General features: G+C 47.6%; 1 protein-coding gene across 4 annotated transcripts in view; it reads right to left on the bottom strand.

Moving 5' to 3' along the window:
- Window positions 1-14,804, bottom strand: part of ANK1 (ankyrin 1) — a 179,662-nt gene that overhangs the window by 31,665 nt on the left and 133,193 nt on the right. For 3 of the 4 annotated variants that reach the window (XM_048511973.1, XM_048511971.1, XM_048511974.1), the window contains exons 21-30: window positions 13,057-13,152; window positions 12,877-12,949; window positions 12,034-12,057; window positions 9,691-9,787; window positions 7,809-7,890; window positions 7,504-7,601; window positions 6,016-6,240; window positions 4,154-4,308; window positions 3,116-3,327; window positions 1,564-1,768 (exon numbers count right to left, since the gene is read on the bottom strand). In XM_048511973.1, the coding sequence (XP_048367930.1) occupies window positions 1,564-1,768; window positions 3,116-3,327; window positions 4,154-4,308; window positions 6,016-6,240; window positions 7,504-7,601; window positions 7,809-7,890; window positions 9,691-9,787; window positions 12,034-12,057; window positions 12,877-12,949; window positions 13,057-13,152 (1,267 nt within the window). The remainder of the gene's footprint in view (window positions 1-1,563; window positions 1,769-3,115; window positions 3,328-4,153; window positions 4,309-6,015; window positions 6,241-7,503; window positions 7,602-7,808; window positions 7,891-9,690; window positions 9,788-12,033; window positions 12,058-12,876; window positions 12,950-13,056; window positions 13,153-14,804) is intronic. The other variant, XM_048511972.1, reaches the window with a different exon arrangement.

The raw sequence follows: 14,804 nt of genomic DNA on the forward strand, positions 1-14,804 counted from the left end.
ATAAACCTTAAAAGTTGTTAATTAACACCAAGCATTTAAAATCCAGCTAGAGCATTAAAACATTAATTATCGAGCAGCTCAAAATACAGTTAAACATTTTCACTCTATCCCTGTTGACTGTTGTGTTTTTAAAATTCTTCCTTTTTAAAGTCCATAAAAGCAACAAATGAACAGAGAAATGTATGAACGTTTGTGCAACACTTTAAAAAACACATCTGGAAAAGGCAGAGAGCTTGCCTGAAACACGGAGGCAGGGGAGAAGGGCAAATTGGACAGCTGAGCTAGCATTCAATTCACTGGTATGTTTCCCTGTTCAGCTGTGAAGCTATCAAGCTAATACAGCAGCTGAAAAATACACCGAGGATTCCATTTTTACACTGCTATCAGCCGTCCACAGGCACAAAAAGTCACCTTGGTTCTCTGAGGTAGGGCCCAAACATGTGTGTGGGGGGGGGGGGGAATAGGGAGGAATAGGAACTATTTCCTGAAGCCTGGCTTACAAATTCACAGGGGCAAAACCAGGAACTCTTTCCTGGGGTTGAGTTGCAAAACCATTATCATGTCTATTCATGGCATTTCAGAAATAAAATAGAATTGTACTTTCCACGACTTATTAAACTATATGGATAAAATGAGATTGTGGCAGAGGGGTCAGAAAATAGAGCCCAGATTTTGCCCACCCACCCCCCTTCAGGTTACAAATCCAAACCACTGAGGTAGCTGCTCCTCCCATCCCTCTATCTCACAGAATTTCTTCAACAAAGTCTCAATCTATCCTGAACCTTGTCTTAGAAAATGCGGAAGAAATGTCCAATTCAACTGTTCAAATAAAAAGCCACAGAGGCAAGGTTGCCCCCTCTGGTGGCAGATTTCAGACACTGTTAAGGATATAGCTGAGTAGGATTTGGGCAGATCTGACCCAAAGGTACAATTCATCAGGAACAGCTCTGAGGTAAAGCCCCACTGGAATGTTCAGAGCAGACAAGTATCTTTCATCTTGACATCCCGAGTTTAAAGGCTGCTTTGTAGTATTTTGAAATCACCACAGATAGATCAGAAGCAAGCAAATGACATTTACAATGCATTATGTGCCAGAAAGCAGAATTACAAGTTACCAGAAACTCAAGGCTACTGCCCAAATGGCAGCCACTGCCAAGTACACTCCTGCCTTAACATATACTTCAAGTTACCTCTTGCCCAGATGTCATCATGCGGAACATTTCCCCATTACGATGTGCAACGGGGACAAAGAAGCACACGATGTAATGAAGATGTAATTAAGTCAGGACATGAAGAATTTAATACGGTGTTACAAACCTGAATCTGGGTCATCATTTTTGGTGACAGTTCTGAATTCTGCTCATCAGAAGCGAGAACAACTCTAATCTTGTCTTTGACTTTTGCCACTGAGTACCTGCTGACTATCCTAGTATTCTTAAAATGAAGGCACAAGTCTGCCAAACCACATGGCATCTCTTCTAGGCAGGCCTGAGCCATGCAGCCTGCTATCCTCAAAAGATCTGCCCACCCAATTGAAGGATAATGCCAGGTAATGCTTCTCACCTATAACACTGCAGAGTAGGCGGAGGCTGGTGGTGTCGCCCTCGCCGCTGTCCCGGGGATTCTCCTTCCATGAGGGAGGCAGAGGGATACGAAGCCCAATGGGGCGGTGGAATTTCCTGCGGCGTGGCTCCACCGTCACGATTGGGCTGAATGTTGCCTGGTTCCCCAGCAGTTTTGTCACCAGCTCATCTGGTACTGGCTGCGCCTTTAGGAGAAATAAGCAGGAGGTCAGCCCGTCAAAGGGGAGAAAGTGTCAAAAGTGCCAAAGCAATGGAAAGAGAAATGGTGGGGTCAGCGAGCGTCGATTAATCAACTAACTATAAAAGGAGGGAAAACACGCAATGGCAGCCATGAGTCATTTTGAGGGGGTGAGTGTGAACATACATTGTAGTCGGGGGGGGGGGGCTGAAAACGGTTCCAAACATTTTGGTGGGGGGGGGACTATCTTGGACAAAAGCTCAAAAACCCGAGAAGGGCTGTGCACCATTTTCAGGAGTTAAGGGGTGGGCCTTGAGTGCGAAACACTTCTTAATTCCCCACCAACAGCAACTGTCAAGATAATACGTCCAGTGTGTTAAAACAATAAGTCTTGTGATATCTTAAAGACTGACTCATTATGCCATCGGTTTTGGTGGGCTGCAGCCTAGCTTTTTAATTATTTATTTATTGTGGCATCATACGAATACAGCTACCCTTTTGATTTGGGCTAACAGCCACAATTCTTTGGTCCTCAGGCACCAAGGGAAGACAGTCGTACTCTGGAGGGTGTCTGGCAATTATATCTACTCCTGGCTGTGGTTTCTATCGTGTTTGATGATACGGTGATTCGATTTAACCTTCTTGGTTTTAACATATTGTAATAATGTTATGGCCATGGGATTTTTTTCATTACAAAGTTTTATTTGAGAACCACCTTGAAAATTCTTTTTTTTTTAACGTTTCAAAAGGTGGGATACAAATATTTCACTGAACAAAGGTCACACAAAATGGGTGCCAGGAAATGCTAATGCTAAAACCATCTGTTTTGCAAATTAAGCACATTGGCACTGCACGTTCTGCTTCTACTAATTATGGAAGAACAGGACCTTTCGCCAGTACAAATCCTACTCAATCCCTCCTCTGATTTCTGAGATTGACCAGCCATTGCTCACTCACTCTTGAACTTATTTGATTAGCTTTAAAAAAATCTTGCTCCCCCCCTACCCACAAAAAATGCAAACCATGATGGTCAGGATGCTACATTTCATCCCATGCTTGTGCAAAACTCCCACAGAATACATAGTCCTACACTGTTACCTGCTTACAAGGCTTTACAAATACCTTTGCACAGATACCTTTAATACCTTCAATTCCCTGACGAACTATGCTGGGTTTTCTGAGGCCTAAACCTTAGTGAAGAAGTTTGCTTGATTCCTTTGATTGCAGAACGAATGTGGACTTTTTTTTAGTAACGTCTGCAAATCCTGCCCGACCCAGAGAGGCACATAGCTTTGCCTACTAACGACTGGGTCTGTCCACGCTTCCCACTACAGAGAGAACATCACGTTGATACCTGCAGAGCTAGCTTGACCTTCTTGGTGACTGCTGTTTCCGGGAATGTTGCCTGCACCATGGAAACCAACGTGCTTTGCAGACTGCCGCCTTCCGGGCCAATCAGCTCGTGGTCCTGGGACACGCGGGACATGACCACAAAGTAGAGAGGGAAATCTGTGGTGATGATGCGGCAAATCCTCTTCTTCTCCAGCTCCTCTAGGCTCTCTAGTTCTGCAAGGATGGCAACAAGGGGGGCAAGAGCACTGGAGCCATAATTCCCAAAATATGACCAATGACAGACTGGCTAATGTGGCATGGAGTGTAGATCTATGTACATCATGACACTACATTTAAAAAAGGCTCAATGTAAGGGACAAAACAGGGTGAGATCGAGTCAGTAGAAGGCAGCTTCATATGACCAATATTTCTTGCCACCAAAAATATTTTTCTTTTCCTTTTGCATAAAGACATCGTAAGACAGATGAAATAGTAGCAGAGTGATATGCAATATTTTTGTTTTATAATCCTTGACCTTGATTGCCTTGATTATTGGATGCCATACTATTTGACTGCATTGTTGACACTGAATAATCTATCTTGAATCTCTGCAGGAAAGGCAGACAATAAATACCATTAATAAATAGACAAATAGACTGCCTTTGCTGTATCCTACTAAGCCAGGAGCAGAGCAAGAGTGCAGTGTAGGCAACAGTTCCAGGGTGAGTCTATGCCACCTTGTCTTCTGGTCCAGTCATGCCACCAAACACTTACTCTTTCCATAGTACCATAGGTTGGTCACTCAATGCAGCCCCTGATATCTATGTGGACACCCTTCCTGATTATCCATTCTAGTGCATATGAATTATCCATTCTAGTATGTAGGATCCGTTCTAGTGTATAGGATACTGCCAAACAGTGTCAGTTCAGCAAATTTACCTCTTATATTCTAATGATCAAGACACACACCTTCTAAACTCTATCTTAGCTTTTCAAGTCTTGAGCCACATTTGAGTTTCTCCTCTGTCTGGATGCTCCCACTCCTGTGAGATGCCCCTACCTTCGTCCATGCCATTGAGGACCTGGTCCAGGTAGCTCTCCCCATAACGGCTGCGGTGTTCCTTCCACACAGTCCCATTCTCACTACGCAGCACCACCAGCTCCCGGTCACCACGCCCATGTGAAGCAAAGTGAGGAATCTCCACAATTACAGGGCTGTGGGGAAATCGAGTGTTAGAAGAAGAAGAAGAGTTTGGATTTATACCCCCTTCCTCTCCTGTAAGGAGACTCAAAGAGGTTGACAATCTCCTTTCCCTCCCCCTCCCCCATCACCCTGTGAGGTAGGTGGGGCTGAGAGAGCTCTGAAGAGCTTTGACTCGCCCAAGGTCACCCAGCTGGCGTGTGTACAGGCTAATCCGAATTCCCTAGATAAACCTCCATAGCTCAAGTGGCAGAGCGGAGAATCAAACCCAATTCTCCAGATAAGAGCGTACTTGCTCTTAACCACTATGCCACTGCTTAGGAGTAGGGATGCCAACCTCCAGGTGGTGGCTAGAGCTCTCCCGCTATTACAACAGAGGTGACAGAGATCAGTTCACTTGGAGAAAATGGCTGTTCTGGAGGGTGAACTCTCTGGCACTATACCCCTTCCCTCCTCAAACCCTTCCCTCCTCAGGTTCCACCCCCAAAATCTTCAGGTGTTTCCCAACCTGGAGCTGGCAACCCTTGTTAGGACCCCCAAAGGCCAGCCATGTTGGCCTCACCAAGGAATTGAATAAGAAAAGGAAAATTAAGCAAGCCATTCAAAATGAGATGTCCACGCTGTGTCCCTCGTGCAGCAAAAAACAACAGTGAGGCACTGGCCTATTTCCATCTCCCCATAGACTCAGCATCCTGTTGCAGAGGGGAGAAGGAATGCTTCTGCAAAGAACCCAGTGGAACAATTGACAGATCTCTTGTCTACAGCCTATTTTGGGGGGATGATAAGCAGGGGAGAAGTTCAAGGCAAGATTTCCAGGCTAAAAAAAATGGGACAATTTACATTTAGTTCCCTTTTTTAAATGTTTGGCTGCAGAAAGCCCCCAGGAAGGGTCAATGCCAAGATTCCCTTTCACTTGAAATCATCCAGCTAAGAAGGATAGATATATTTTGGTGACTAGAAACCTAGTCCGCCCACACAACTCTTGCAGCCAAATATTAGCAGGATGGCAAAGGGAGAAGATATGGGAAAGAATGACCTGCTTGCTGCTTCATTGTGGAAATTAATGAATTCATACAACTTCTGTTTTTTTTTTAATATGGGCCTTAGGCACTACCAGTTCGTCTTTATATCTGCCTGATGGAGAAGAAGTAAGAATAGGTTGTATCTACTCCACATTCCACCCTCCAATCACACCATATGTGGGTGATGGCAGGGGCTGCGATTCACACAGCCAATTTAGTTTACCTAGAACAGGGGTAGGGAACCTGTGGCTCAAGAGCCGCATGCAGCTCTTCTGCCCTTGCACTGCGGCTCCATGAGCCAAGCTGCCGGCCCCATCCTTGCTCGCCCTGCAGGCAGCAGGGCGGGCGGGCGCACCAACTGCTCTCAGTCGGATGGACTGTGACGCGGGCTTCCCCTCTCGCCTGCCCTGTTGGAGCAGGGTGGGTGCTTTCCCGGCAGCCGGTGAGGCCGAGCCACCGGCTTCATCCTTGCCCGCCCTGCAGGCAGCAATATATATATAGTGTTATCTTTATTATCTTTATTTTAAATGTCAAAAATTATTTGCGGCTCCAACTGTTTTCTTTTCCCGTAGAAAACGGGTCCAAATGGCTCTTGAGTGTTAAAGGTTCCCTACCCCTGACCTAGAAGTACCCTACATGACGACAACAACTTTGCTCAGTGCCTGTAATGATCGATCTGGCCAGAATACCAGCTTTCACCTGAGGAACTGTGCTCCTGCAGGACCCAGGGCAATAATCCTGCTGGCCAGGCCTTCTTCTTCAGCCAGAGGAGGCGGTGCTGGCAGTTTCTGAGGCTTGACCAGGCGGCAGGTGATACGTGTGGGTGCTGCACATGTCCTGGGTGGGATGATGACACGTAGACCATTGTGTCGGCTGCCACGCATGGAACCACCACGGGCGTCCACCATGAAGCTTACAAGGAACCTGTGTGCGAGAGGGTATAAGATTTAGGGTTAAACTAGGCAAATTATAGCCAAAAAATGATCCCTATTTGAATCAGGGACATGTAAGGACAGAAGCCCTGCACCTCCCACCGTTTGAACCAACCAAATCAGTTCCACACTCCCACTGTTACAAGCTTTTTGAAGGAATAAAGTCAGGTAGCATTTCTGTACATCTTTTTTGTCTTGAAGAGCTGCAACAGCACAAGGAATCTTGTTAAGCCCCTTCCTTCCCTCTCCCCCCGCCCCTGCCAAATGCGAGTCACGTATAGGTGTAACTGAGCTTTAAAAGATGCAGGGAGATCTATGATTAAATCTCAGTTTTGAGTCATAGCTGCAACATCTGTAGCTCACAGTGGGGCTCCCAAGGATCTCACACCCACAATCTTAAGGATGGAGGAGTCTAAAACCGAGCACCACCCTTTGCCAGTAGCTAGTGTGGGATGCTGGCCTTCACTTGATACGTTGCAACCCTTACATGCAACCCTTATGATCTGTCCTAAAGTGGGGTGCTGTGTGGTTTCCGGGCTGTATGGCCGTGTCTAGCAGCATTCTCTCCTGACATTTCGCCTGCATCTGTGGCTGGCATCCTCTGAAGATGCCAGCCACAGATGCAAGCAAAACGTCAGGAGAGAATGCTGCTAGAACACGGCCATATAGCCCGGAAACCACACAGCACCCCAGTGATTCCGGCCGTGAAAACCTTCGACAATACATTGTCCTAAAGTGGATTACAGCAGCAGTAGCCATTTAATAAAAAGGAGGAGGAGGAGGAGGAGGAGGAGGAGGAGGAGGAGGAGGAGGAGGAGGAGGAGGAGGAGGAGGAGGAGGAGGAGGAGGAGGAGGAGGAGGAGGAAAGACTGAAAGGAAAAATATGGTCAGAGCAGGAGTGGAAAGAGAAACACTGGCAGCAGACGAAAGACAAAAGCAATATGTAAGATGCTCATTGCTAGTGCACATCCTGAGCCAATGAAGCATTAGCAAGCCAGAGCTCAGAGCACATGTTCTGCATGCAGAGGGACTCGGGATCGATCTTCTGCATCTCCAGTTAAGAGGATTTCTTCCTAAAACTGCTGCTGCCGATCAGAGCAAGACAACACTGGGCAGAGATGGACCTCTGGCCTAACTCAGTAGGGGAGCAAATGTTCATATGGCCGGACATGCCTGTACTTGGAGGCACTGGCCAGCCCTGTGTGTGGCAAGGGGGACTTCCCATTGCCCTGCGGGATGAAGGGGGATAACTCACCCTGTATGGACAGGACTGGCCACCGGGCTGATGTTGTCAGAGGTCTCCGTGGCAGGGCTGCTGGGGATGAGGGACTCCTCATCAAATTCCTTGGAAGGCTAAGCAGGACAGAACCAAAGCTCCTGTTAAACACAGGCCTAGGCCCTGCCAGCCCTTGTAGCACTACTGGGCTCCCCTTCCACCCTATCCATGCCAATACAGACATACCGGACTTCTATTCTGCAGCAATCAGCCCACCCCCACCCCACAATACACCCCGCAAAACTATCAGCCAGCCTTGCCCCCGTCAGCCCCTCTAGACACACCTGCTCTGGCTCCTCAGGTTTGATCAGCACCATCTCTGGCGTGACGCAAGGGATTCGTGGGACAGCTGGTGACTCCTCCCTCCTGAGGGGCAAAACACAAGTGGGGAGGGGGGACAGAGTCAATTCTCCAGTGGTCCTTGCAAACTCTGCAGTCTGTAGCCCAAGCGAGCTGCTTTTCCTCTGCCCCAAAACCTGGCATAACAAAGCGATCTTTCTCAAAAGGAAAGCGGCTATGACGGCCAACACTCACTAAGGGCAAAACAACACATGACGATTGAGTTCCTTGTGCAATCTGACCCTAAAAAGTAGCCAAGAGGGGGAGGAAGCAAGGAATGGACAGAGGTACCTTTTCCCTAGTCAGAAATCCTGTCATTCTTTAGCTGCCTCCAGCCCTTGTTGGGAGGTCTGTTATTTTTGTCTTTGTTTTCCTGTCCTGAAGTGCAAAGCATCTGGGGAGACATTTTTGATCAGAGTAAAGGCATAGGGGGAAGAGTTAAAGGCCTTCACGCTTCCCTAGATGACAGCTTGACCCATATCAAGGGCCCCTGTAGTTTACGTCTTGAACCTTTAATCAAGGAACTCAAACGTCACACAGAGTTTGGCCCTAACACAGGTACATGAGATACAGACTATCAGCAGGAGGCGCTGCAAAACCTGCCCCACTAAAAAACTAAGGAGGACTCATCCAAACACAAGTTCCTGAGCTTCTGTTTGATGCTGTGGTCTGCCGTGAGGAAATGGAGAAATGCCACAGGGTAAGATGCTGGAGACCTTTCCCTTCAGGACAACCTCAGAATAAATATAGGAAACCAGGAATGCAAATGGATCAACCCATCATGGACCTGTCCACAGGGTGAGGTTAGCAAAACTGGGCACCTGTCAAGGCCCACAGGCTGGCAGTGGGTCTGCTGCCAACTGAAGATGCTGGATCAATGCCCTCTTTCCCAATGAGAGGGATGTCTGGAGGAAGCAGAGTGTGAGAGAATCAAGCTCTTCTGCCTCCTCCAGGAACCCTTCCCAGTTGGCCCAGAGGCCCTTGTGTTCCTTTTAGACTTGACAGCACAGCGAGAAAGTTACATTCTGCTCCTTCCACTGGAGCTGCAATTGAAAGACCTAGAACAATGGGGCAGAAGGAGCGGAAGCCTTCCTTGAGAAGGAGAATCGGCGAAGGAAGAAATGTGGCTGCAATTGAGCAGAATTGTCATGGAAGAATCCCAGGCCACACTGCACCCATAAATAACCTGCAATTGGTTTTCTACCCAGGCCCAGAAAGAATAGCATGAGAGGAAGCACCCCTGACTTTTGATAAGAAACAAGCTGAGGCTTCTGACCCAGGTGAGGTTGAACTCCACCGAGGGCAGCCCCCAGCTCTGACCCATGACCGTGACCTTCTCCTCCATGTGGAGCAGCATGAGAAAGTTTCTGGAGGCTCCCTTCTCATCCGAGAGACTGCCAGCACATGCATGCGCTAGCACCTGTGTATAGGCAAGCTTGAGTGAATGCATAAGCACTGGTCCCAGGTAGAGGCTGCTCTACCGCACAAGACATCAGATTCTGAGTGCTATTGAAGGTAGCAGAATGGAAGATGGGAAGACCTGACTCTTGTGAGGTGACGCACCCAGACCTTTCCCTGCATGGCTCCCAGTGAAAGGAATGGGAGCTGTCAAGGACATGCTATCATGCATCTCCAATTCGTTTCAGTGGAGCTTTGGCAGGAGAATTTCCCAGTGGGCTGCACCTTAATGCCGAGGCGCCATTTGGATTGTCCAATTCAGGGACCCAAGTGAATGGACCCAGTCTCAGGGGAGAAGAGGAGCTGTTCTCAGCATGAACACAAAGTCTCCCGCTAACCACCTCCCCCACCCCATGCAACGTGTCTTACGTGTGCTCCAGCTTAGGGACAAATTCCACAATTTCTCTCTCATCGTCCTGATAGTGGAAGCCTCGCTTGTGTGGCTTGGTTCCAACCAGCTCTTCCCCTGAAAGAAAGAAGGGGCTGAAAACTAGGACTTGGGGCACTTGGCCCGTGATGTGCACTCATCAAGCACAGCGCTGTGGGTTTTCTGGTGAATCAGGTAGCACAGGAACCTTCTATCCCCTTGGAAACAGGGAGTCGGGACTCATGGCCCACTGAAGTGATTAAAACCAGATTTGGGTTCTGTTTGTGGGTTGTCAGAGTAGCATGGCTCAGTTCTACATCATGACTGGTGATGGTTGAGGGTTGGAAACACTTGGGACCAGAGGAACGTATGGGCACCGTCTGCCGCTCAGATGGTAGTAGACACTGGCCAAGGTAGAACCTACAGGATTCTTGACAACTTGCACATGACTGCATCCCTCTAATCTGCATGTTCCTAGAACTGGACGCAGCCCTGAAAAAGGCCACCTACAACACTTAGGCTGAAAGCGGGCAATTTTTACAAGTGGAATGCTTTGAAAAATGCTTCACTTCTCATGGTGTACATACACATTTCTTTCAGATTGCTGACACCTTTGGTCAAATGGGTTTGAGGGACGATACAAAAACCTACCAAACCTCTTTATTAAGAGGCAGAAGCAGGATAACTGCACACATCACAAACAACAACCCTTCTTTCGAACTGTACTCATCTGTCTGAATAAATAGTGTCTCTAGCTTTAGCAGTTTTTGATGGCATATTGGTCAATGAGTTCCTTCAGAACTCTGGGCACAGAAAGATGAGGAGGTTACTGGTGGGAGCACAGTACCGGGGGAAAACCCTCCACAATGTGCAAACTAGTCACTGGCCAGAAGGATTGTTTGCACCAAGTACGTATTTAGTAGGCGTGACAACCAACTGTTGGAGGGAAAGGAATTGAGGGAGGGAGGATGGCACAATTCAATGGAGAGGACTTATTTAATTTAGATATTTGTATTCTGGCTTTTATACCCAATGGGATCCACAGAGGCTTGCAGTAACACTCTCCTATAAAGCAGTGGTGTGACCACACTTGGAGTACTGTGTTCAGTTCTGGTTGCCACATCTCAAAAAGGATATTGAAGAGATAGAAAAAGTGCAGAGAAGGGCAACGAGGATTATTGAGGGACTGGAGCACCTTCCTTATGAGGAGAGGCTGCAGAGTTTGGGACTCTTTAGTTTGGAGAGGAGGCGGCTGAGGGGGGATATGATTGAAGTCTATAAAATTATGCATGGGGTAGAAAATGTTGACAGAGAGAAATTTTTCTCTCTTTCTCACAATACTAGAACCAGGGGGCATACATTGAAAATGCTGGGGGGAAGAATTAGGACTAATAAAAGGAAACACTTCTTCATGCAACGTGTGATTGGTGTTTGGAATATGCTGCCACAGGAGATGGTGATGGCCACTAACCTGGATAGCTTTAAGAAGGGCTTGGACAGATTTATGGAGGAGAAGTCGATTTATGGCTACCAATCTTGATCCTCTTTGATCTGAGATTGCAAATGCCTTAACAGTCCAGGTGCTCGGGAGCAACAGCCGCAGAAGGCCATTGCTTTCACCTCCTGCATGTGAGCTCCGAAAGGCACCTGGTGGGCCACTGCGAGTAGCAGAGAGCTGGACTAGATGGACTCTGGTCTGATCCAGCTGGCTTGTTCTTATGTTCTATCTTTTATTTTGTTCTCTCAACAACAACCGTGAGATAGGCTGAACTGAGAGAGGCAGAAACTGGCTGAAAGTCCATGGCAGAGTGAGGGTTTGGACCTGGGTCTCCTGGTCTGATCCCCTGATAACTGTACCACACTGACTCTTGTGTGGGAATGAAGGGAAGTTGTATATGTACTGGCAGAAGAAAGCAGAGGTGGCAGGGATTACAGGAGCAATAGTGGGACAGGGCTGTGTGTGGGTCATGTAGCCAGAGGGAAGAGCAGACGCCCTCCAAGGGAGAGAAGTGCAAATCTGGGCTTCTGTTCACGGTGCCCAGATACACAGACCCGTCCCTCGCACTGTTACCCTCGAGGTCTTTGGCTTGTAGAGTGCAGACTGGTACAAAGCAACGCCCAGCAGCAATGAGATGGTGGCTGCTCATGCAAGTGCCCTCCTTCCCCACCCACTGACCACACGGCCACAGACAAAATGGGCAGGTGGGTGAGCTGGCCCGTGGGGAAGCTGAACGTGGCATGGGATGAAGGCAGGTGAGGCCTGGGCAGTCACAATGTGGGGTGGAATGGGGCAAATGGGTTAGGCGGGCAAGCCCAGCCCACAGTGACAAACACACAGTCCATACCCAGGAGAGTTACGTGAGCCGTGCCTAGAAAGCAAGAAAAACAGCAGATTTGAACTACTGGCCAGAGATCGTGGCTCCAGGCGCACGCAGCTCATGGTCAAGGGCCAGGCAACACGTCGCCTGGGGCTAAGAACCAGAAAGACAGCGCTTAGAGACTGGTCCTGCCTGGCGGCCTCCCACAAAGGATTAGGTGTCTGGATACATTTCATTTAGCTGGAGTTGGGGAGACGCAAGAATGACACAAGGGGTGGAAGCCCCATCTCCTGCACATGGAAACCTTCATGCACTTACCTCTCTGACAATGGCCATACCTGCTCAAGCATATCTTTGCAGCCATAAAGGTGGCATAAATGTACACATTACTAAGGTTTGCAAAATTTGCATCCTCCAAAAAAAAAAAAGTCAGAGATTCTCCGGGAAGTTGAATGGCATTTGTTCTGTGCTTTTTTGGGTGGGATGGAGACATTCACACAGCCACACACAGATAGGAGCCACTGCAGGGTTAGGCAAACCCTTATCAACTGTGGAGTGGAAGTGAGGCAGGGTCGTTGGAACCTGCCCCCCCCCCCCCACTAAACTCAAAGAAGGTGGATTTGCCAAGACTAACTTATCTTAAAGGCTTGAAAACCAAACTGCTAACTGTATCAGTGGTGAATGGGGATTAGGACGGGGAATTACGGGGAAAGGATTCTACCAAGCAGAAAGAGGGAGGTTTGGAGAAATTCTCTCACCCAGGTGCTCTCGGGATCTTCCAGCTGGGTGAGGTGGACCCCTTCTGCCCTTTAATCTCAGTTGTCCCAAGAATAGCACTTGGAGCAAGGGAAGGCTGTCCCTGGGACTCACCTTCATCTTCGGAGACATCCAGGATCTCATCCACCGTCTCAGGAAAACTCATGTGGTGCTTTTCACTGTATGACTGCATGAGGCAAAGGACTGAGTGAGAGGTCTGCCCCGAGGCTACAAAGACACACACACACATACCCCACCGAGCCCCAGGCAGGCTGGCTGGGCTGTGGGACTCACCAAGAAGCTCACGGTCTCCTCGGTCACAATTTTGAGCACATCAGTGACAGAAATGTAACCCAGTCGCTTGGCAATGGACAGAGGAGTGGCACCATTCTGCAGAGAGAGAGAGAGAGAGAGAGAGAGAGAGAGAGAGAGAGAGAGAGAGAGAAGAACGCCAAGAGAGAAGGCACTCAGGTTAATAGCACGCATGCCTCAGACTGGGATGAAAAAGTGAAGTAAGTCTTGGTATATGCAGAGTTTTGTGCAATAAAAAGGCAGAGACAGTTGCTTACTGAAAACAGAGTTTACTATCTATCAAATAGGAAGGGTAACTTGGATACAAAAACAAGCAAGTATCTTTCTATCTGGCTAGCTCATCAGCTAGCTTCTACCTTGGCTTTCACATGGCTAATAAGTTACTAGAGCTACCACTCTTCTACTTCTGCTTCTAAGCACCTGCAGGGAGCAACAAAGAATATATACCTATTGTCTACACGCAGAACTGTATAAATCTCATGCCAGGTCTGCTTGACCAATATGGGTCAATTATCCGGTCACTGACTTCTGACCTCACTAACTTATTAGCATGCACAACATTAACTCCTTCATTACTGGATTGTGTGACTGGCACTTGCAAAATCACATCAAAAAGATTAAAATTCTGCACCAAGATCTGGGGGAATCTGCAACGCCAACCTGCCCAAATTGTACAAACATAAAGACTTTCTTTTATCTTGCATAAGTCATTCTGGTTCTGCTAATCAAGGGGGAGAGGAAAGACAGCAGGGCACCAAAGGCCCACTCCCAGCCTGGAAATCTTATCCAACCACTTGTCTAACAGGTATGATTTTAGTATGTATTTGCCCACAGATGTCCACAGCCCTAAGGGCTAAAAGCAGAAGTTGTCTACACTCTGTGATGCTTTTGAATTGCTTGTGCATCAACCAGTCATTCCTGATTTTTATACCTGAGAAGGTATATCCATTTTATACAGAGCGCTAGGAGACCCTTCCTCAAAAGTCCCCCTTAAATATGAAACAAATCTACAGAAGAAAACCAATGGTTCAGCCTGGTAAAATCTTTGGCAGACATACTCTCCAAAGCCCATATTCACATGAGAGAGGAGGCTTCTAGACTTATGAACAAGATGATAACCATAGCCCCCATAAGACCTGGGGAACAAACTGACAGGTAAAGGTCACATACCAGTATCTCCATCAGCCTATAAACAGTAAAATTTTGGCAATTCAAATTGGGAGAAGGGGAGAAGGCACTTTTATTAGCATTTTAAAGGGAGAGAAATCAGTTCTTAAAGAATATGTATTTTTTTCCTTTTAGAACCTTTTTTCACCCTTAAAACAAACACCAAGCTCATGTCCAGATAAGTGTGGCAGGAAATACAATCTAGACAAGGGGACTTTTAGCATCCATGGTGAGTGTACTATGAATTCCCTGACTCCTCCCTCTTTTCCTTTACTGGATCTATCTATGCAAAAGCACAGTTGCAAAAGCAATCACACTGCCCCCGCCCCCCCAAGGCCTGGAGCTCCCTCCTTTCCCAGCTAAACTAAGGCCCCTTCCACACATGCAAAATAATGCGTTTTCAAACCACTTTAACAACTGTTTGCAAGTGGATTTTGCCATTCCGCACAGCTTCAAAGAGCATTGAAAGCAGTTTGAAAGTGCATTATTCTGCATATGCAGAATGAGCCTAAGCTAAACTTTTGCAAAGATGGCCTCTCTTTGAAAGACAGGGGTGTTGGGGG

The sequence above is a fragment of the Sphaerodactylus townsendi genome, linkage group LG12 (assembly GCF_021028975.2).
Source record: "Sphaerodactylus townsendi isolate TG3544 linkage group LG12, MPM_Stown_v2.3, whole genome shotgun sequence".
NCBI lineage: Eukaryota > Metazoa > Chordata > Lepidosauria > Squamata > Sphaerodactylidae > Sphaerodactylus > Sphaerodactylus townsendi.